Here is a 23,157-nt window from a genome sequence, read left to right as displayed (position 1 = left end):
AAATAATTAGAAATAAAGTCAAAAGTTCTTAGAATAATTGGAGGAAAGGCTGGATATCTTGTGGAGAATGGTTTTAAATTTGATGATGTTGAATCAATGTCCAGAAAAGAAGTAGAAGCTAAAATCAACTTGCTATCAAATAAAGTACATGAAGAAGTGAAGATAACAGCTAAACACAAGAAGGAGTGAGCTTAAAAGGACAAGGAAGAGAAAGAAAAGGAAGAGAAGGAAATGAAGAGATTGGTAGATAAAGCAAGGGCTAGAGCAGAAATAGAAAAGAAGAATGTTCTTAATGACCAACAAGAAAAATTTCTTGAAAGACTGATGACTGCTATGGGTGCTTATGTTGACCTTAGAAAATTATTAGAAGCTCAAAGAAAAGAACTTTATGACTTGGAGTTGAACATATATATGGAGGAGTTGAGGGCTCAAAAGACAATTTATGAAACAAATGCAACTTCCTACTCTTCTTCACAAACTGAGTCAATGCCAAGAACATATTTCCCTGAACAAGGTGGAGATGAAGAGGCTTGGGAATCTAAAGAGAAAATTAATATATTGAGGCAAATAATGATGAAGAAATGGATGCCAATGGGGGTTTTTGATAATTTTGGAAAGTCTCAATTGAAGGAATTATATGAAAGAGATTTGGAGTTGTTTAATTAAGTGAGTAGAGAACTTGAAAGATCTAAATCAATGCCTAAACAACCCAGTACTCACAAGTATGTTCCTAAAAGGCATGTGTTTCATGAGCCCCAATCACCTTCAAAAGAGCAGACGGACAAAGAGAAAATTGATATGATACAAACTCTTTCCAAAGAAGGTGTGGATTATCAGTCTCTGATGATGAGAAGCAAGGCAGATATTATCAAATTTTATGAGTCAAGGGGGTGTGTAAGAAGGCCACAATCTGAAATAAAATTTTCAAGGGCTTCTACATCAAGAGTTCTCATCCCAAGTGCTAGGTCTACTTTACAAAGAGAACAATGTCCACCATCAAATGTGGACCTACCAAAGAATCTGTACTTTGATAACAAGACCAAAACTTTGAAGGTTATAATGAAGAGTGGTGTGTTGAAGACAATAATATTCAGTGATGACGAGAGAATTCAACAGGGAACGATTGACAGAATTGGCAAACCTACATCTTTATGATTATCAACAAAGGGATAGGTTTGCTGTTTCATAGAGGAATGACTTGTCCAAATACCTAAAAGATTAAGCAAGGGAAGTCTTTCCTTTGCTAAACAAAAAGAGAAAGTTGGAATACATTGAAGCAGAGAAGAAGAAGTGACAAAGAAGATTGAGTGAGTAAGGATGGCAAGCATGTCGTTTGACAAAACCAAGAAGTTTGTAAACCCTTATGCAAATATGAAGGAATGTATCAACATGAAGATTACGTGTAAAAATGTGTTGTATCCCAAGCTTTACCCACTAATGATGCTAGGACGGTGATCAAATTTATGAAGAAATTATTCTCTCGTTTTGGTACTCCAAAAGCACTTATAAGCGATCAAATAACACACTTCTGCAATACACAAACGAATAAAGTATTGGCTAAATATGGAGTGCATCATCAACTCGATACACCTTATTACCCACAAACTAGTGATCAGGTGGAAGTCACCAATCGGTGTATCAAACGAATTCTTGAGAAAACTGTTAGTCATAATCACAGAAATTGGTTGGAGAAACTAGACGACACTCTGTGGGCATTCTGTACTGCCTACAAAACTCCTATAGGAACAACACCTTTCAAATTGGTGTATGGAAAGGCATGTCGTCTTCCAGTCGAGTTCGAACACCTAGCATATTGGGAACTTAAAACTACAATGTTGATTTAGACGAACTAAGGGTGCAAGCATATGACAATTCACGAATCTATAAGGAAAGGAAGAAGAGGCTTCACGATGCACGTCTAAAAGGTGAAAAACAAATCTAAGAAGGTGACCGGGTACTACTTTACTCTAGCCTTCGTTTATTTCCTAGAAAATTGAAGTTTAGATGGTCCGGACCTTTCACGGTTAAGGAAGTTTTTGAGTATGGAACCGTTGAGCTTGTTCAAAAGGATGGACATAGTTTTAAGGTAACCGGTCACCGGCTTAAACTTTACTTAGGAGAAATCGTAATGGAGGTGCTTCACCTCCATCCCATGAACTAAACTAACATAACCGTGATTCAAGCTATATACCCCGTAAAAAAATTTTAGCAAGATTAGGTTTAGTTTTTAGCTTTTTAGATTACGTTAAAAAATAAAATAAATAAAAATAATAATAATAACAATAATAATAAAATAAAAAATGTTTTATTAAAAACTCTAGGACCTAGTAATTAAGACTAACCCGGCTTAACTCGGTTTTTAATTTGTTGTTTTTATTTTTGTGAATTTTTATTTTCTGTGTGTTTTTAGCAATTAATGTAATTTAGGACTTCTATGAAATGGAACTTAATTGTGTTTTAGGGATAAGATTTGCACACATTTAACCGTCTGCTCAAAACCTTGACTGTTATATGAGAGATTGCTAGACAACCCAACACGGCCGTGTTGAGCTCAACATGGGCTGTGGTCACCTTGGGTTTGTTACAACTCGTCATCTCTGCAATCGTACAACTTTCTGAAACTGGCATTTATGTCATTCATCAACATGGGCCATGTTTATGTCACCACGGCCGTGTTATGCCCTCTCGCGTGCCTATAAATGGCTATCATTTCCCATTCTTTTGGCATATCCCTTTTCATACACTCTTCCCTAAGAAACTGCCACAGAGTGGAGAGAATGGATGCCAAGTTAGGTAAGATAATGATAGGTGCCAATAGATGTAGTTCGGAAACTCATGTGCTTACATGAGCGAGTCGAAGAGCTAGTTAGTATAAACTTGGCGGCGGAGCAGCGGAATCGAGAGCTGCATGACAAGGTCGAAAAATTATGTTTCGAACACTATCATGTAAAGGCTAGAAGACATCATCAAACAACTACATCTGAACTTGTTTGCTTTAACCGGAACCAAGCCGAAATAAAAAAATTACACAAACAACTTCATGGCGGTCCAACCCACATGCAAGCCTTGTTTAGAGGAGGGCCCTGATTATTTAAATAGTTTTTGATAGGTTTAGAATCTAGTCAAATCGATCCTTGTGTCACTCGTCGTTTCCGTTTACCATTCGTGTAACCAATTATCTTTAATTCCAATGAAATTATATGACATAATCACAGGGGTATGGCAATTTCCATGACCAAATCCGACTCTAGGGCTCAGTTTGTTCCATTTCGTGTCAAATCCGGGTATAATTCGAACCCTAGGGCAAATTTTTGTTTATACTAGGTTGTTGTTTGAATGTGATGTTGGAACAATTTATTTCTTGTACTTTGTACGGATGCTTTTAGACATTATTATCGTTTACAATTATGCCCGCTATGGGCAACACGGGTTCTTATATATGTTTTGTATTTGCAGTTATTGTGCAAGTTAGATATATTTAGTGATTAAAACAACATGGCGGCTTGCAAGGAGACAACAATAGCAAAAATTTCACCTCGGCTCGAATGGAAGTTAAATTCCTCTTAAGCCACCTTTTCCATTTATTTTGAATCATTTCACATTGAGGTCAATATAAGATTCAAGTGTGGGGAGGGGTTCACTTGGCCAAGCCAAGTCTAAAAAGCAAAATTTTTAAACAAATATTTCAAATTACTCTTGTTGCAGCAATAAAAACCTTAATCATTTAAAATACTTTTGGCAACTGGGAGACTAAGAAATAATGGGAAACAATAGAGCAAAATTAAACTACCTCAAAATGAAAAATAAAAAATATGGTTTTTAATATTAAGACTTATTTTATGCAAAATATGGCATTTTCACTCAATCCTTCGGTTTGTGAGAATTAAGCCTCATGTAGATATTTGGAAAAATACTCATATATTGTATACTTTTGAGTGAGTCAAATACTTCTTTCCGGATAAGAACTTGTCTTGAGCATTCTATTCGAGATCAGACGAAATATTACATAAATAGAAAGGTAATGTATTTTCAACAAAAACAAAATCTCCAAAAACCACAAACAACCACAGCCAAAACCAAATCAAACAAACCCTATTCCTATCACCAAAAACCCTATCCAACCAGATTACCCATTCACCAGTAGAATTCAGCATTGATCTTACCCATTCACCAGTAGAATTCAGCATTGATCTTTTACCGGCAGACCCTAAAGAATTGGAGTGCATTCTTTCGATTTCAATATACTTTGTTGCCTACAATTTGCAAAACCTAAGTTGCCTCCAGAACTTAGGGAGAGAATCTTTCTCTTTAGCAACGAGGTGAGGAAAAAATGGCTCCAACAGGAGCAAAGGCCACAACTTTGCGGGATCTCCAAAAGTGCAATGAAACGAAGAGCAAAAATATATATGAACGATGTTTGGGCTACAAAAATTGGTCTCTCGAATGAATATGTAGAGTAAGTTAAACCCAATCCCAATACGAATGTACCGAACTAATGAGGGTCGGGGCTATTAGGCTTAAAGCTGAATGATCTACTAGAATTGGAAGTTATGTTCTAAACAGGTTTGAGGAACAACTTATCCACATCTTGGAAAAACCGGTCTTGACGATTTGACTTTGAAAGAGTCATTAGGATTGTATAATAAAAAAATAAAAAAAATTGTCAATTCACCACACTTTGGGACATAGAATGGAGCAAAGACAAGAAAAAGAAAACACTTTGGAGAAGAAGTTCGATTAGTCATACCCCTCAGAAACACCCTTGTCCAACCCGACAAAACTTATCACCCACGTAAAAAACCTTTGAAAATATACAATCTTGTAACGTATGCAGCATTTCACAAAGTGGGTGGAGAATTGATCTCTCGACAAGCATATTCTCTGTAAGTTATATCTTGGCTAAGGAGTGTTTATACATACAACATTGAAAGTATGTCCATATATAAAGCCGAGTGTGTGTGAACATTGAGAGAACATGACTATTTGCCTAAAAATAAGCTAATTAGCAAACCATAGTTTTATATATCACTACATATATTCTCATACTTTGTTCTTATGAACTACCGGGACTTTCTGAAACTTCCGTATAATATCAACAATTATATTAGAATAAATAATCACTAATATTTATAATTTCTATCTCAAGGTAAATATAGCCTTAAAGAATAAAACAAGTTGATATACAAAGAAAAACGGAGAAAAACTGTGAAAACTGACTCAACACACCCCATGTTGGAGCAAGGCATGACCATGTTACAAGCATACAAGGAAAAGACAAAATTCAGAAGTCACAACACGGCCATGTTTACACCAAAACACCCTCAAGTTGAAACTACCAAAGGAAAAGACAAAAATGAAAGATTCTGAAGCTTAACACGTGCCATGTTGACTCTCAACATGCCCATGTTTAAAGTACAAGAGAAAAGACAAAATATAAGATTCCAGGCTCAACATGGCCGTGTCCAGGCTCACGATGGCCGTGTTCTCTCTCCTAACGTACTTCCTGACACATGCAATTAACACTACTAGACAAAACTCTCTACATGGGTCGTATCCAGAGTCAACAAGGCCGTGTTCAGACAAAACTCTACTGTTGTACCTTCTGACAACACTATCAGAAAAAACTCTCAACATGGCTGTGTTGACCTCATCATGGTCGTGTTGAGACCCCAGATCAGCCTATAAATACCTTTTCATTCTTCATTGAATTCATACCATCTAAGACTTGGAGGAACACTTAATTCACTCCATCCACTCACTTTCACCACCATTAATAATGGAATCATTCCATCCATCCAACCTTTGAAGATCAAGGAAATTAAGCTCTTGGAAGAAGTCATTAGCTTCAATGATTAGTCATCAAATTGGTTAGATTGTTCTAATTTGATCATGTTTGTATCTATTACTTTGATAAATAACATTATGCTTAGTATTGGCTAAACTTTCATAGTATCATCTTAGTTTGAATCTTAATTGAGTTTAATACGGTTGGTTAAATATGTGATCGGTTTATAAAAAGTAAAGGTTATGTTGTAATTATCACTTGATGAAGACTGTTAAAATCTTCTTAAAAGATAAACCAAGTGCCAAGCTTGACGATGAGCCGGGGAATTACCACTCTTGTGAGGCCTTGAATAATAAACTTTAAAAGAGACACCAAGTACCGAGCTTTACGATAAGCCAGGGAACTGCCATCCTTCTTGGTTAAAAAAAAAAACATAAATCCCAATATAAACATGGACCAAATGAAGTATTAGTAGTAATTGGTCATTTTGAAATGAGAATGTTGATAATGTTGTGAAAACGGATTGTTGATGTTAATCCACTAAAATTGGGTAATTACTTGTTAAGTGAGTGTACAACATAACATATTTCAAATAACTCTTGGATGGTTATTACATGAGTTTTATAATTGTCCAAGAGTTGTGCGGGATAATACTTGGTAATTCAAGGTTTATGTTTTACAAGTTAACTAATCTTAATTGATATTTTAAGTATAAAACGAAGGTTATTTTTACTATAATACCAAGGACAATTCACTTAGTAATTTAAAGGATTGTCTCATCTTTAAAGTAATTTACTTTATAAATACTTAATATAAACCATTTGCCAAAATAATGTTTCAGTAGAGGTCATGAAGTTATGCATATCTAATTTTATAATTATCATGGAATAGCATGACTTAGAAATAAGATGTTATTCGCATATTTAATTAGCAAAGCAAGCTTATATTACATTCTTACCAATTAATTATTAAACCAAGTTAAGAGGAGTTGTAACCAAGATGATACAACTTTCCTATATTGCTTGTATAGGCTGAAAAAAATATCAGTCATGCATGATTTACACGGCCCGGGTAAACATATATAGTCAACATAAGGATGATATGAAGATCCCACTTACCCATTATTATTTAACTTGAAATTATAATTGAAACTACGAAACAAACAGGGTAGTAACAAGGACCACGTACCTCCTCTCTGCGGTTAGCCACCAAATGTAAAGATTCATTATTCAGTTATTTGTCTCCTTCATCATCCGTCACTGTACCCTTGTAACTACATCATCGAACATGACAAATCTCACTATAATTCCAAATAAATAAATAAATAAGTATAATTTAACCCAGTTTGATCTACTCTACACATACACATACACATACACATACACATGGATGAGTTTGATGTAATCGTAATCGGTGCAGGCGTGATCGGAAGCTCGACCGCGTACCATGCAGCTAAACAAGGCCACAAAACCCTACTCCTCGAGCAGTTCGACTTCCTACACCACCGTGGATCCTCACACGGCGAGTCCCGAACCATCCGGCTAACTTATCCGGAGCCTTACTACTCTCCCATGGTCATCCAATCCAAGAAGCTATGGACCGAAGCCGAATCAGAGATCGGATACAACATTCACTTCCCAACCCAACACCTTGACATGGGTCCAGCTGATAACACCTCGCTTGTTTCCATCATTGCCAACTGCAAACAGCAATCGATCAAGCACGAGATTCTTGACCCTCACCAGCTGAAAAGACGGTTTCCTTTAGAGATGGAGATCCCGGATGACTGGGTTGCAGTTGTCACGGATGTTGGTGGCGTTTTGAAGCCGACGAAAGCGGTTGCCATGTTTCAAACGCTAGCGATCAAGCACGGGGCGGTGCTCAAGGACAAAGTTGAGATTGTAGATTTGAAACTCGACCAACGGCGACGCGGAGTTTTGGTTTGTGGTGAATCCGGGCGAATGTTTTATGGGAGGAAGTGTGTGGTCACGGCTGGAGCTTGGATGAGTAAGCTGGTGAATAAGGTTAGCAATGGCGGGATGAGTTTGCCGATACAGCCAGTGGAAACGAATCTATATTACTGGAAAGTTAAAGAGGGACACGAGTTTGATTTCACCATTGAAGGAGGCTTTCCGTCGTTTGCGAGCTATGGTGATCCGTATATGTACGGAACACCCGCTTTGGAGTTTCCTGGTTTGATCAAAGTTGCGGTTCATGGTGGTCGGGACTGCGATCCGGATTTGAGGACTTGGGGGGCAGGTGGACCAGGTATAGGATTATGAATTCGGTTCGGTTATCTGTTCCACAGAAATTGTTTATTTGGATAACCGAACCGAATTCAAACTTGTTTATAAGGTTTATTTTATTTGATACATATATATTGTTAATGGCAAGCAGGTAATGAAGGGACGGAGATGGTGATTCGATATCTGAAAGAATGGATCAAATCGAGGTTTGGTGATAGGGTCGATTGGGAAGGTGGGCCTGTGATATGTCAGTCTTGCCTGTATTCGTTGACACCGGATGGGGATTTCGTGATAGATTTCTTGGGTGGTGAGTTCGGTGAAGAAGTGGTGATTGCCGGTGGGTTCTCGGGGCATGGTTTCAAGATGGCTCCGGCGGTTGGGCAGATGCTGGTGGACTTGGCGGTAGGCGGGACAGAGGCTGCAGTTCACCTGGGTGAAGATATAAAGCATTTCAAGGTGACAAGATTTGAAGGTAATCCTAGAGGAAATGTTAAAAGTTTTGAAGAACAAGTTCGCCTTAGGTAGCCGATTTCGTTTGATTAGGTGCTTATCTTTGTCAAAGCAGTATGGGTTCGAGTCGCGACATGAACATTAGTCTGGAGTTGGTTTCAGGGCTGTCGAATAAAAATAATAATAATATCTTGATTGCTTCATGTTTGTATTGAATATTAGCCATGTTAATAAAGCCAACTCGTTTTTTCTATAAAGCTTTTTATTTAAGTTTTAGATATATGAAAAGAAAGGGCATAGATGAAAATCGATCACTCCTTCACTCGCCTTGATAATCTGAGACGATATTACTAAAAAAGCAACCGATCTATTTCAATATTTAAACCAGAATGATAACACAAAAATGTACAGTTTGGGAATGACAGATGACAGAATTAAAACAACATCCAACAGTTTTGAGGTAAACAAGAAAGAATAACATCATCTGCTAACCTTCAAAAGGAACAAAAATTCGATGACAGGATGCTGTGTTGCAAACATGAAACACACATTTACACGGGCCAAGTATTCTGTGCAATGTCGATGCTAAAAGTTTCTTCTAGAAGATTGGTACAGGGGTGTTTTGTAACAAACTTCATGCTATTTGGTTTGGTCTGCTATATAATTTTGAAGAAAATAGGTTTGCTCCATGTGTCATCTTGGTCTCCAGTAATTAGGACCTGCAACACCTTATATAATATAAGTTTAGCATTCGGCAGGCAGATTAAGATGCCATTGCAAAACTAGAAACATCAAATATGCCCAACAATTTAATAAAACATCATTTTACCCTTATTTAAAAAAAAAAAATCAAAAGATGACACATTTCTAGCTTAATTTAATTTTCACATTTTTTTTGTTTTCACATATAAATGATAGTTTCTCAATATATTATATTTAACTTTCTTGCTTTCTGTTTTAAGTGTACATGCATTAGAGTTTTGAGTATCTGATTCGAGCATACATACTCAACTGTTCAATTATCTGCTGTCGAGAAAGCAAAAGAGTTAAACAGAAGAGACAATGTTTCAATTTGCTTGCTTATCGTCAATGTCGATCAAAATCAAAATTAAACAAATAAAATGGATAGGGGTAAAATGGTCATCAAGTAATAATTAATTGAAGTTATATGTGTGAACCCTCGGGTGGGCAAAAGTAAAATTGCACTAATTTTGACGTTATTTTACTAATCTCGTGAAAATAACGTTAAAAGTGGCGGAAGGTTAATCAGGCATCATGTGGTGGCGTTGATAGCCGAAAGATAAGGGCACATGCACCGATCAGCCGGTGTCCCGATGATTGAGTGCTATGTGCCTTATGTCCAAGGCTTGATGCAAAACTACTATCGAGCCGGGGGTCTCACCGGAAGCAGCCTCTCTATCCCTATGGGATAGAGGTAAGGCTGTCTACATCTTACCCTCCTCAGACCCTACCATAACATTGCCATTGGTGGGATATACTAAGTACGATGATGATGATGATATACTTTTTTTAGTTGGGTATATATGAAAATTTTCAAGTTTATAAGGTTAAATATAAAAATAATCCAATATTGAAAATTTTTAAAACTAAAAAATGAGAGCGAACCTCTAGCAGCCATATGAACTGGTGCTTCAGGGTACGGTCGATGAGGCGGCATATCTCTATGATTTGGAGGTCTTACAGGATAGTGCCAGTTGTTACCAGACATTGGTGGTTCATAAGGTGGGCCTGCATACATATTGGGAGGATACGGTCCTCTGGGCCCATCCGGATGACAAGGACCTGTTATTACACAAAAATACTAACAGATATTAAAACAAATACAAAATGTAGATTCTTGCAAAACAAGTGTATATTGATCCTGAAAACAGAAAAAAAAAATAAAGACAGATTGCAGACGTGGTCCATGTGATTTAGCCTTTTTGCTAGTTTCGTCCCTAGATTTTAAAAAACTGCAAACTTAGTTCAAACATTTGTGAGGGTTGCACGTATAATGTCTACAGTTAGTTTTAATAGAAAGTTATGTCATGTGAAACTAATGTGGTGAAATTGTGTATATTCTAACTTGAAACCCTAATAAATTAGTTTTTCTAAACTCATGTCAACTACCACTTGCGATTTTTAAACTGAACCTTCAATTTTGTCAACGTTTCAAATAAAATTAGACTAATCTCTCACATGAAGTACTATTTTATTAGGGTTTCAAGTTTAAAAAGACACAAATCACCCTCACATAAATGGCACTACATCCCTTTTCCGTTAAAAACTAACTGGGATAAACGGTAGAGACTAAACGTACAACCCTCTCACAAAAGTTTGGACTAAGTTTGAATTTTTAAAATATGGGGACCGAACTTGCAATGTGGTCAAAGTGTCAAACCACAGGGACTATTTGTATAATAACTATTCTTAAATGATTGAATTATATAAATAATATGTTTACCAGAAAACGGAGGGGGTTGAAACCGCCAGCTGTCATCATATGGAGGCATGTGCATTCTGTCATGATCACTATAAAAGTTACCGGCATCTGTACCGTTGACAAAATGGAATCTTCCAGAATATGAAGGAGGTGGAATTTCTCTGCATGAATGATCTGATTGAAAATAAGAGAACTGAGATGATGGGGCGGGGTGTGGTGGCCTTAGGTGGACGTTACTGGCGGCTTGTGCAGGTGGACGGGGGATACCGAAAGAGGAAGAGTTAGATGGTTCTGGTAGTTCAGAAGGATGGTAATGAACTGGTGGAGCGGTTGATAGGTGTGGATCATCAGCACTGTCCTGCATCGCAAGGTGCCAAAAATAAAAGTTAGCAACACAACCATCTAGTAAGTAAAGTAAAATAAAGAAAACGCTTTTGAGCCAATTTTGATCTGTTAAAAGATAAACATAACCAGAATCGTCACATTCACAAGTAAATGTCTATGTTTTTAACCTTCTGTAGAAATTCAGTGTCAATAATGTAATCAAAGTATCAAACGACTCTAAAAAAGTAAAAATGCTATGATTTTTCTGAATAAAATGAATTAGAAGATTCTATGCCTTAAAAATACGCATTGGCCAACTTTTCAATATGTTTGCCCGTGATAAACAAAAACATATCCATATTTAATCACTTCAAATTGTTAGGGTTAACCCTAACATGCCTGGTTTGACCTTTTAAGAGATAAAAATGTATCCCGTTTTGTTTCAAAAGATGATGGGCTGAGAAGTTGATTAGCATGTCTGATTGTTCATTATTCGGTTTGATACCGAATTAACCGAAAACCGAACCTAAAACCAAAACAAATTCTTGATAAGCTATTTGGCTGAAGTGGTACTGGTAATCGTAACCAAATAACCATCTCGGTATTCGGTTTTACAAACTGCTGAAATCGGTGAACTGCATATGAACTGCATAAACCGGTCAAACCGAATACGATATTCAGTTACTCACTTAACCAATATAGGAAATATATTTGGTTATTATCCAAAAACTGACTCAGATTCGGCACTGTTCGGTTTGGGCTATACTAAATTTGGTTCGGCTTGAACCATACAGAACTCTCTCATGTTTTTGGTTACGACCGAATAAACCGAAAACCCCTTATCCCTTAACACGTCAAAACAAGTAATTTCGAGCACCAGTCAAAAGGACCAGGTTGGATAGTTTAAAAACATTTTTTGTCTAAACTCCAACATGAGCATGCCTTATTAATTATATATACCACATGGTTGACTTTCAATCGTAAATCTATTTCCTTTTACGCTCACTTTTTACTCTTTTGACTTAAGCTCATTTCTTACATGTTTTACCTGTTAATATATATATATATATATAGGGTAGGGTTAATGTAAAAAACAATATTTTTGTGAGAAGAATAAGAATAGATCTAGGCCCTTGGATCCATGATCTAGTGGTTGAGATTGGTAGTTTCTAAATAATTGTATTGTTTCATATTTGCATTGTATAGTGTCATATTTAGGTGGTTTTTTTTATTTTAAAGCTCTTCTCACACTTCTCACAAAACACTTGTTTTTTATTTGAACTCTTTTCTCTCTCTCTCTCTCTATATATATATATATATTGCAAACATAAATTTAAAACTTACCTGACTAGTTACATGATAATTGGCATCAGGAAAGGAGGCTGGAGGCAGTGGAGGAAGGGTGACTGAAGGCGGGGGAGGAAGAGAGGCTGGAGGCGGTAGAGGAAGGGCAGCCGGCGGCGGTGGTGGAAACGAGACGGGAGGTGGCGGAGGTAGAGGGAGCGAGACTGGTGGCGGTGGTGGTGGGGGAAAGGGACCCAGAGGCGGTGTTGGTGGTGGTGGAAGAGATACAAGAGACGGTGTAGGAGGTGAATTTGGCAGAGGAGGAGGCAAATCTTTCGGTAAAGGCGGCAAATGTTGTGAGCGCGCGGTTACTGTAACTTCACCTTCATAGGTAGGGGCCACATCTTCCATTTCAAGCTCACTATCAACATCCTCCAGTACATGGGTATGCTTCTCTGTTGCAGGTGTGTTAACCTTATCATGTCCTTCAAAAATTCCCAAATCGCGCTCAGGCGTTACCGCCTCAAAACCCTCGGCATCAGAATCACTTCCTTCGTTTTCATCTTTCAGCATTGTTGGTATGCAAAAACCAGATAGCTGTATAGTCGAATTACTGAAACATTGACACGTTGTAAACCAACATAATTATTAATTAGGTACTATTTAGTATTTACCATATAAAAAAATAATATATATTATTAATAGACTACCTTCCATACTCATCCATTAGCATACCCTCAACTTCCCGAACAGGATCATCAAAGGCCCGTTCGTTTCTTAAGGTTCGGTGAGAATTACCATGTCTAGAAGACATCTTGTTGAGGGAATCTAGCTCACGAATATGGTGATGAATCATTGGTTCCGGAATAATCTTTCTTTCTTGCCAAAGCTTTAGAACCTGCACAATAATAGAATAATAAATAATAAGAACACTTCAGTACCTGGTTGAAACAGGGCCAGGTCAGTTTCGAACTCAGTCAATTCGCAAGCGTTCTGCTTATTTTAAATATTTTTACAGTAATTACTTTGTTAATTATGACTACAAAAGCCAAAATAACAATCTAACTTTTTGGCGATTTTTAACATGTTACCCTTTTTGTAAACATTTTTATTTAAGCTGTTTGAGATGCAACACATGTAAACTGACCCATTTATAAACTTTTTAGCTAACTTTAATGTCAATTTCAACTCGTTCCCCTTTTAGCTAAATTTTTTGTATTCTCTTATAGCTAGGGGTGCCAATCGTCGGTTTGACGAGTTGAATAACTCAACCAGAACATGATAGGAATCATATTCTAGTTTTAGTCCTAATTGTCATTTGTCTATTTTGAGAGGGGGTTAAGTGTAATTATACTTTTATAAATAGGTATCAATAGCCAATAGAGAGGGGGAGAGTATGTTTATGTTGATATGGCATTGCCATGGCTCCTGCTTATGCAGTGAGATAGGGCTAGGCCCGGAATGTGTAACCTTTACGTTTTCGTTAATACAATCGTCCTTCCATCTTATCCCTATTATCCGATTTTCACTCATCTATCACATATCAAACCCTATCAGAACACAATCCGTATTCTTGTTTGTGCCGAGAACATCAACCCTAACCCGCACACATTTAAAATTGTGTAACATGAACATGAACCGTTTAGCCCGTTTATCTAAATGCGTTAAACAGTTTGGAGGGCAATAACCAAGTTGTAAATGTGTTAACCAAGTTGGTTGGTTGTAAAAAAATGGGCTAGTGGGTCGAACTATTTAACTTAACAGATTAAAAAGGTCAACCCAGACACGACCCGTTTAACAACAGAGGTTGTATCGAATGAAAAGATAGTCTAAAAAATCTTCAACCTGTTCACCTTTTAGCTAAGGCCATCTAATTTGACCAGTTTAAGACTTGACAATAGAAATCGACCAATTCATAAGCAGAAGGGTCAAATTTACTATTTATACTAGTTACCTAAATTCAAAATTGGGTTTAAACCTAGTTCTTGCAAAACAAGTGCAACAAACACCGTCCCATAAAATGATAATAGTAGTAGTAGTAACAACAGCAACAGCAATAAGAATAGTAGTAGTAGAAATACTGATAATAATAATAATAATAATAATAATAGATCAAAAATATGTTAAGAAAAAGACTTGCCTTTAAACACTGCCTACGGTTTTCAAAAGCACCACTCCCTGGAGGGGCAGCAGCCAACAACAGCCGGGGTAGCACTGCTTGAATAGCTGAAGGGTACAAACCACCCACACCACCTGAAACACATATACAAAACCGTTCACAAAAATTATGAAAAAATTTGCACATTAAAGAAATACATATTACAATTTCCCAAATTTAACAAAAACCTTTAAGTTAGACACAACATAGAAACTAGTTACTATCTGATTTTTTTTATTAAGCAACCAAGTTACATGTTACCAATTGTAGGAACAAATAGTTAGCAGCTTATTAATTAGTATATATGTATATGTCACATTTATTAATTCTTTAACAAAATATTATCTGGACAAAAGTAACAATGTTTTCATTTTTCAACCATGTAAATCAATTACTTTTCAGTTAATTCACATAAGCATTTTTGCATATAAGCGCAATTCTTGTAAAATCAGTTAAAATACGCCTGGTTGCTAAAGTCATTTTCTAACGGTTTATTTTATTAATAATAACAGAGAATAACAAAAGGTTAGCCTTATATAACACCAACACAAATGAAAACATTCACCTCTAAGCCCTCGAGAACACTGTGCAATAGAATCCACAAGAAAGAACAAGTCCACCCGTTTATGTAAACTTGATTCAGCTTCCAAACTGCGAGCAATAGTCTCCACCACCTAATTAATCATGAGAATAAATAAGAGTAAAATAAGGAAATCAGTACTTAAAAATTATGAGTCTTGTATATTACAGATTTGGTCCCTGTAGTTAAGTAGAAATTACAGATTCCGTCCCTAAACACTGTTCATTACACTGACCATTCCTGTTCAGTTTTTAATTACATTTTGGTCCCTGGGCTCTGTAAATTGTAGAAAATACCATTCATTCTTCATCTATAAATATTTCCTCTTGTAAATCTATTACTTTAAACTCAAAATTCATAACTTTTAAATCTTGCTGAAAAAAAACCTAAAATTGTTAATTTACTAAGAACTCATAAACCTAGGCTTGTAATTTACTATTCAGTTCTTAAAAGTTGGCAGTTATTTCAATACAAATTAATACAAAAATTTAAAAATAATAATTTACCTTGACAGCCATGCCGAATTTAGCGCAGTCAATGGCGATACGGGTAGCTCGGTCAATGCTCTTTTTGGTGCGTGTTAATGTCCCAATACTTGTCTCAAAAAATTTCAAAGCAGCGTGTGCTTCTGAAACAGTATTCCACTTGTTGCTAGTGTGTTGTAGTTTTCTATGCACATTAGGACTACAAAAACTATTGTTTTCATGTAAACTACTACTGGGTGGAGAGGCTCGTGACAAATCACCTGAGTCAAATGGGTCACTCGAAGAAGAGGGTGCTCGGGTAGCTGACACACTTTTAAGGCTTGTGTTATCTTCAGAATGCAGAGTGGAATGAGAGTGTTCAATACCTGAGTCGACGGTAGTCAACTCTTTTGCATCTACTTCCATGTTTGACTTATTAGTTACCTCGGCATCTTCAAATCTATCACAAATATGGTTCCAACAACGTGAAGTTAATAAAAAAAGGACCTAAGTAAGATAAGAAAATGCGAATAATAAAAAATAAGCATATTAACTTACACTGCATTATCATTGCCATTATCTTCAATTGGATGGACCGCCATGATGACATCAGCGCCTGAAACAGCACCATTTACCAAACTACTTGAAACTGGAGCTAAACTCACCCCAGAACCAGTTGCCTCGATCACCTCCCGACTAGAACGCCGATCGCATGTGTTGACCTTGTCACATGTTTTTGGGCTTTGAGCGCACACAACGGCTTCAACTGTTCTTGTAAAAGAATCCATCAAGACAGAATCTTTACCGTCATCAATTTCCATAGGCTTTTGCTCTGGGCTACTGCCACTCCCAGAAGGTTGACTGCATGTGTTGACCTCATCAATCATCTTGTTCTGTTCAACCGGTAAAGATAAATTACTACAAATTTCCGTTTCCTTACTCTCAGTTTCATTGAAAACGGCTTTCGTGGTGGACGGCCCACTACGAGAAACGTGTTCATCTTCTGCCACATGAGCAGGTTGACTGCACGTGTTGACCTCATCAACCATCTCATTCTGTACAACTGGTAAAGTTGAACTGCTGCAAAATCCATCTTTTTCTGTACTCTCTACAGTTCCATTAATAAAGGATTTCATGGTGGGCGACCCGTCAAGAGGAACTTGTCTATCTTCTTCAACATTAGCAGGTTGACTGCAAGTGTTGACCTCTTCAAACATCTCATTCTTTTCAACTGCTATTGAAAAATCGCTACAAAATCTATCTGTTTTTTTATTCTCTAAAGTTCCATTAATAATGGTTTTCATGGTGGATGACCCATCAAGAAAAACTTGTTCATTTTCTACAACATTAGCAGGTTGACTGCACATGTTGACCTCAACAATCATCTCATTCTGTTCAACTGGTGAAGATAAACTGCTACAAACTTTATCTGTTTCTTTACTCTCTAAAGTTCCATTGATGGTTGATGGTCCATCAAGAGAAACTTGTTTATCTTCTGCAACATTAAAAGGTTGACTGGACATGTTGACCTCTACAATCATCTCATTCTGTGCCACTGGTGATGATAAATTGTTACAAATTCCATCTGCCTCCTTGATGGATGGCCCACCAAGAGAAACTTGTTTATCTTCTCTAACGTTAACAGGTTGACTGGACATGTTAATCTCATCCAGGATCTCATTATGTTCGACTGGTGAAGATATATTGCTGCAATCTTCATCTTTTTCTTTACTCTCTACAGTTTGATTGTTAATAACTTTCATGGACACCTGATCATCTTCTGCAACGTTAGCATGTTGACTGCATGTGTTGACCTCATCAACCATTATACTCTGTTCAACTGGTAAAGATAAATTGCTAGTTTCCGTACTCTCTAATGTTCTATTGGCAACGTGTTTCACGGTGGATGGCCAACCAAGAAAAACTTGTTTATCTTCAGCTACATTAACAGGTTGACTGCACGTGTTGACCTCATCAACCATCTCATTATGTGCAACTGGTGAAGATAAAATGCCACAAACTGTTTGTTTACTTTCTAAAGTTCCATTGATCTTGGTGTTCGAGCTGAACAGCCCGCAAGAAGAAACTTGTTCATCTTCTGCAGCATTAGCAGATTGACTGCAAATGTTGACCTCATTGATCATCTCATTATGTTTAACTGTTTCTTTACTCATTAAAGTTCCATTGATTATGGTTTTCATGGTGGACGGCCCACCAATAGAAACTTTTTTATCTTCTGCAACATTTGCCGACATAGCTTCTAGGGCCCGATGGAGGCGTTTGGATGGCGGTAAAGTAGCTTCACCCTCAACCAAACAACCAAAATCTGTCTTCTTATAAGCTTCCCATAATGGTGGTTTATTAACACCACGTTTGTTTGATGTAAAACACGGGTCAAATTCTTGTTGACCCATATCTTGATCATCTTCATTGTTCAACACCATACAGTCCTGGCCCGTTTTATTTACAAGTTCAGAGGTTTGACCCATTCGAACCCGGGCCCGTTTCACTAATGGCAAGTGATGATCACCATCTTCTTTTGAATACTTCCCAACAGATTCAGTATCGGAATTCTGAATCAGTTCGGTTTTATCAGGAGAGTCACGTTTTTTACTTGGCTTTCTTTTCTTCTTTAAAATGAAAGACTTATTTTGGAATTCAAGAATCTGACTCAGCTTCATGTCATGATCATTTTGTAGAAGCTTATTATTATAACCAGACTGTACACAATTTCCATCGATTATACTCTTTGTATCAGAATCAACAGTCGCGATTTCTGAACCGTTTTCTTCAAGACTTGCATTTGAACCTGGTGATGTTCTGACCCGTTTGGTTCGCGATACACTCGACAAATTACCATTATTAATCACAACATCTTCTGATTGAAATCTAGAAGATTCTGCTCTAACAGAACTTCTTGACCTTCTGGCAGAAGGTACCCGAGTACCAAAAACCTTCTTTCTTGAGTATGTGGTCGGTAAAGGTGCTTCCTTGACTGCCAGATTACAACTATTCCCCTCAGACAACTTTTTGTCATCTTGTGCGTTGATAACAGCACTCTCATCATTAGGTTTTAAGGAGTCTGAAGCTTTTGGGCACGAGTCAGTAGTTATGTCGGTCTCGTCCTTTGTTGCAGAACTGGCGACACATTCCTCTGACTTGACGATGTTTGTTGATGCATTTTGACCAGTTATAAGATTAATGTCGTCAACTTGCTTCTGTTGTTTTAACTCCTCATAACGATCAATAATTTCCCTTGCAGCACGAACAAAATCGGCACCTTTACCGTGACGTTTGTTTAAAATAGACGCTCTTTTCTCTTCAGTAAAAGCCTCAATATCAACTGGATTGCAGAATGCTCTGTAAAGAGATATTTATTAGTCAGTACATCGAAACTACCCATGAAATGTAAACAATACACTTTTTTTGTCAAAATAAGTGTGTTTGGCATATGCCTGAAGTGAAAGGATTGGAAAACCAGCCAAGAAAGACCCGTGTCGAAAAGGGTAATTTTGGTACAGATCAAGCCTAACAAATAAACTTTTTGTCCAAACATATAGAAAATTCAACAAATAATTAGTGTCACGTTTGATAATGAAAAACTATATTATAATAACGTAATTTCTTGAATAGAATGATGCTGAAACTTTATGCTTAACCCGTTTAGCTCATTAAAGACAGAGCATAACCCCGAACCAATCCACTAATGAGTAAATGAGTCCTAACTGGCACCTTAAAACGAGTTGAGAGACAAAATATCATCAATGCAAGATGTTGAAGTAAACTATTACAACAATCAGGTTAAATGTATCAAACTACTTGAAGGCATCACAGAAGTAATATAAGAACAAGTACTATTACATAATATGTTGAAACCCAATGCATACAAAAAATAAGGGGTGTTTGGATTTTCAATCAAATAAAAATTCCCATTATCATGACTTTTAACTGTAATAAGCAGTTTCCAAAATTAACTGTAAAAATTCCCATATTCTACTTCTCAGTATACGAAAATTAATGGAACAAATGAACCGTTCCGGATAATCAATTTCATTCTAGCTGCAACAAAACTGTTAATCAAATAAAAAATGGAAGTGCTTAATACCCCTTCCTTTAGCCTAACTGTAGGGACTTTATTCCCATCCAAAACGGTGAATCTCCCTTAACCACAAAAATGTCTTTTTTGTTCATCTTACTATAACAATCAGAAGTTTGCAGACACTTAAAACAGCTAATATTAATATCATTAATAACATAGTTATTAAAAGCCCTCGCTACTTGCGTCTATTCCCATTTTCAAGGTGAGGCCCAATATATGCACTTCATGTTCCTAGGCCGTCACTTCTTGAAGTTGATGACACCTCTGTTAGTATTAACGACGAATCGTGAATAATGATCAGTTTAAACCTTTACCAATTATCAATTTTTGAACTTTTGGTTCTCAGGTTTTAAGCATTTTGGTATTTTACTTTGAACATTTTGTTGTTCTAATTTTGTAATTACATTTTTATCTTGACTCTTTAAGAACTTTTAGTAATAATTAGATGATACTAAATGTTATATAATAGCTTTTGCTTATTTTATTTGAAGAATAGTATTAATTTTCTAATACATAATATATTTTAACTTTTTTGTTGTTTTAAGTGCACTTTTTTTTCTTAGGCCCTCACATTGTTTGTATTCTGTGCCTAGGCCCAAGGAGAGACCTGTGTGCCTAGCACCTTTGATAACTATGATTAACACAACTACAAACAGTAAAAGCATGTCCAAACAATATCTTCTACGAAAACATGTTTTAATCCAACCGAGTATCTAGTTATGACTTATGACTACTAGATTAACACAACAACTTAAAAAATGCGCAGCTTAACATTAAGGATTATCGTTGATCTTGATAAAGGTGTAATCCCGCGTGCATAAAGTAATATATAAGATCGTTGTGTTTTGCATGAAGTGAATTATGTGATTGTTCTGCTTCACATTCCACTTGCATAATCTATTTCTTATATTTGTTTTACATGTTCATCCCTTAGATCAACTTTAACAAATCATGAACTCTACTCTAGTTCACTTCGCAGACTGAAAACACAGTAGTCATAACAAAAAAGCCTGTATAAAGTCACAAGAACATATAGTAAGTTGTGTCCTTGTGTTGGTACCCACATAAACAAACTTAAAACATTCAAATACTTACAATCATACAAGGGTTGTTAGCACACACTCAAATCTAGATATAGCTATAGCTCTATTTAACTAAACTACAAGTGCATCTTATGAATATGGTGCTCATACAGGAAGCATCTTTTCTAGTACTCAAACTATACCAAAAAGAGAATTACATACCTCGTCTACAGGTTACTGCCCAACCTGAGTACGAGTTAATCCCCTTGTGATTCCTTCAATTGTCAAAGAAATTGGAGTGATTGATGAGAGTTAGAAGTTTGAACCATACACCTAATTATCAGCTTCACATTTACTAATTTGTTTGAAATTTGCTAGTACTATTTAAATTAAAGAAGCCAAATTTCAAAAGGCAACCACCAAACAGAGCTTTAGTAGTCAAGAAAACATGCATAAAAGAGCATACGATAAACTGCAATCAAAAACCGTATAAGCATCCATTGAACCATAAATCAATATTAGCTAGTACAGCAATTCAAGCTCATTTAGTCAGCATACTTCCTTAAAAGTCTACTGAATGATGATGTCACCTCACTCATGTAGCATAATTGAATGATGACTTTTAGTCAAGTAACTAAATTTTGCAAAAAAAAATGCCATAATAAGTAACTGCTAAACAGAATCCAAAATCATCATATAAATTTGCCAACTGATTACTGAATTATCACAAAAAAAATAACAATGAAAGTTGTGTTGTGTCACAAAAATGAAAAAAATTACAAATCTATATTATCACACTCACAATCAAGTACAGATGCATAAGGTGCTTTTTTCCACACGAAAAAACACACAGTGGCATAAAGCACACACAATAGCATAAACTAACTTACTCGTCAAAGTTGCTTGTGCAAGCACATAAATGGTGTGTTCTCATAAGTATAAAAAACACCGTATGCATATGCCCTTAATTTTTCAGTGTGATAACACAGATCCATGATTGTTTTAACTATTGTGTACTAAATCAACTTTCATAGTCAAATTTTTTAATATATCGACTCATAAAAAATAAATCCAAAATCACAATTAACACAATAACAGAATCCAAGAGTAGAAGATATGCTCACATTTGTTGAGTTCCAAAGAAAAAGACTAGAACTTTCTTCCAGTCAGTAGTGTATCCCCACTTTTCCGGCTCGCTAACCTGCAACCAACATACATATTTCAAACTTTAGTTATAAAAACAATCAAAGTTAATGACTTTCAGAAAATTCTAAAAGTATCAACATCTCATTGGGTTCTTCACATTACAAGAATAACAAGAAAGCATAAAACAAGTCTCAAACTTGGTGCAGAATCTACTAAACAAGTCATATATTATTTACACACAACCAACATACAGATTTCAAACTTATGATATAAAATGTAATCAAACCACATAAAAAAACTATTAACCATAATGATAAATCTACAAACATCAACATCTCATTAAAGTCACATTAAAACAACAAAAAACACAAGTAGTCATGGATGATCAGTCAAACAAAACCCTAAACTTACAAACAACCAGCATACAAATTTCAATCTTTTGTTATCAAAACACATAAAAACCATTAAATTGGATGTTAATTCCGCAAATACCAACATCTCATTAGGTTCACATTAAAACAATAAAAGAAACCCTAAATTTATTCATCAAGTACAAAATAGTCAAAAACAAAACCCTAACTTTTCACACAAGCCACATACAAATTCCAAACTTTTGTTATAAAATGTTATCAAAACACATAAAAACCCTTCAATTTAATAAGAATTCAACACATACCAACATCCCATTACTTTCACATTAAAAAAATAGGAAAAAAAAAACCCTAGAGTTATTCAGAATCAATGAATCAACGAAAACCCTAAAGATACCGTGGCAGGCCAAGCAGGAAAACCCTTCATCTTGGCCATAACAAGATCGCCGACGTTCCATTTCCGGCAAGCGGCGGCGGCGGCTTTACTGAGACCTTTTCTCCGACTAGGCGACATAATAATAAACCCTTTAAACAACTAGAGGCATTTAGAGACCAACACTGAATGAATTTGTAATCAAGATTCAAACTTTTTAAGTTGAAATTGAAACCCTAATGATAATAATAATCTGAAAGGGGTTTGTGTGTGTGTGTGTTAAAAAGATATTATTATTCACTTCACAAATGGGAAGAAGAAGAAAGAAAGAAAGAAAGAAAACAGATATGCATTTGGTGGGGGTGTTGTGCTATTGTGGGCCCAGATAGATACGTAGGTTACAACACTAAGA

At 36.2% G+C, this 23,157-nt stretch overlaps 2 protein-coding genes across 2 annotated transcripts; one reads left to right on the top strand and one right to left on the bottom strand.

The window, feature by feature from the left end:
- The first annotated feature begins 7,170 nt into the window (after positions 1-7,170).
- Positions 7,171-8,662, top strand: LOC143633309 (putative sarcosine oxidase). The gene is made up of 2 exons (XM_077101632.1): positions 7,171-8,053; positions 8,183-8,662. The coding sequence occupies exons 1-2, from the start codon at positions 7,171-7,173 to the stop codon at positions 8,554-8,556; spliced, it is 1,257 nt and encodes a 418-aa protein (XP_076957747.1). The 3' UTR covers positions 8,557-8,662.
- A 171-nt stretch (positions 8,663-8,833) lies between these two features.
- On the bottom strand, positions 8,834-22,886 carry LOC143633318 (protein HUA2-LIKE 3-like). The gene is made up of 11 exons (XM_077101640.1): positions 22,770-22,886; positions 21,980-22,056; positions 16,293-19,094; positions 15,777-16,194; positions 15,256-15,364; positions 14,673-14,785; positions 13,243-13,430; positions 12,593-13,145; positions 10,946-11,282; positions 10,108-10,284; positions 8,834-9,200 (listed from the first exon to the last, which is right to left on the bottom strand). Exons 1-11 carry the CDS (start codon positions 22,884-22,886, stop codon positions 9,175-9,177), a joined length of 4,917 nt encoding a protein of 1,638 aa, XP_076957755.1. The 3' UTR covers positions 8,834-9,174.
- Between the last annotated feature and the right edge of the window lie 271 nt (positions 22,887-23,157).

The sequence above is a fragment of the Bidens hawaiensis genome, unplaced genomic scaffold (genome assembly GCF_021521415.1).
Source record: "Bidens hawaiensis isolate Kalapana, Puna unplaced genomic scaffold, B.hawaiensis_p1.1 tig00006676_1, whole genome shotgun sequence".
Lineage (NCBI taxonomy): Eukaryota > Viridiplantae > Streptophyta > Magnoliopsida > Asterales > Asteraceae > Bidens > Bidens hawaiensis.
Note: the sequence above shows the minus strand (reverse complement) of the source record. Positions and strands in the feature narration are given on the sequence as shown.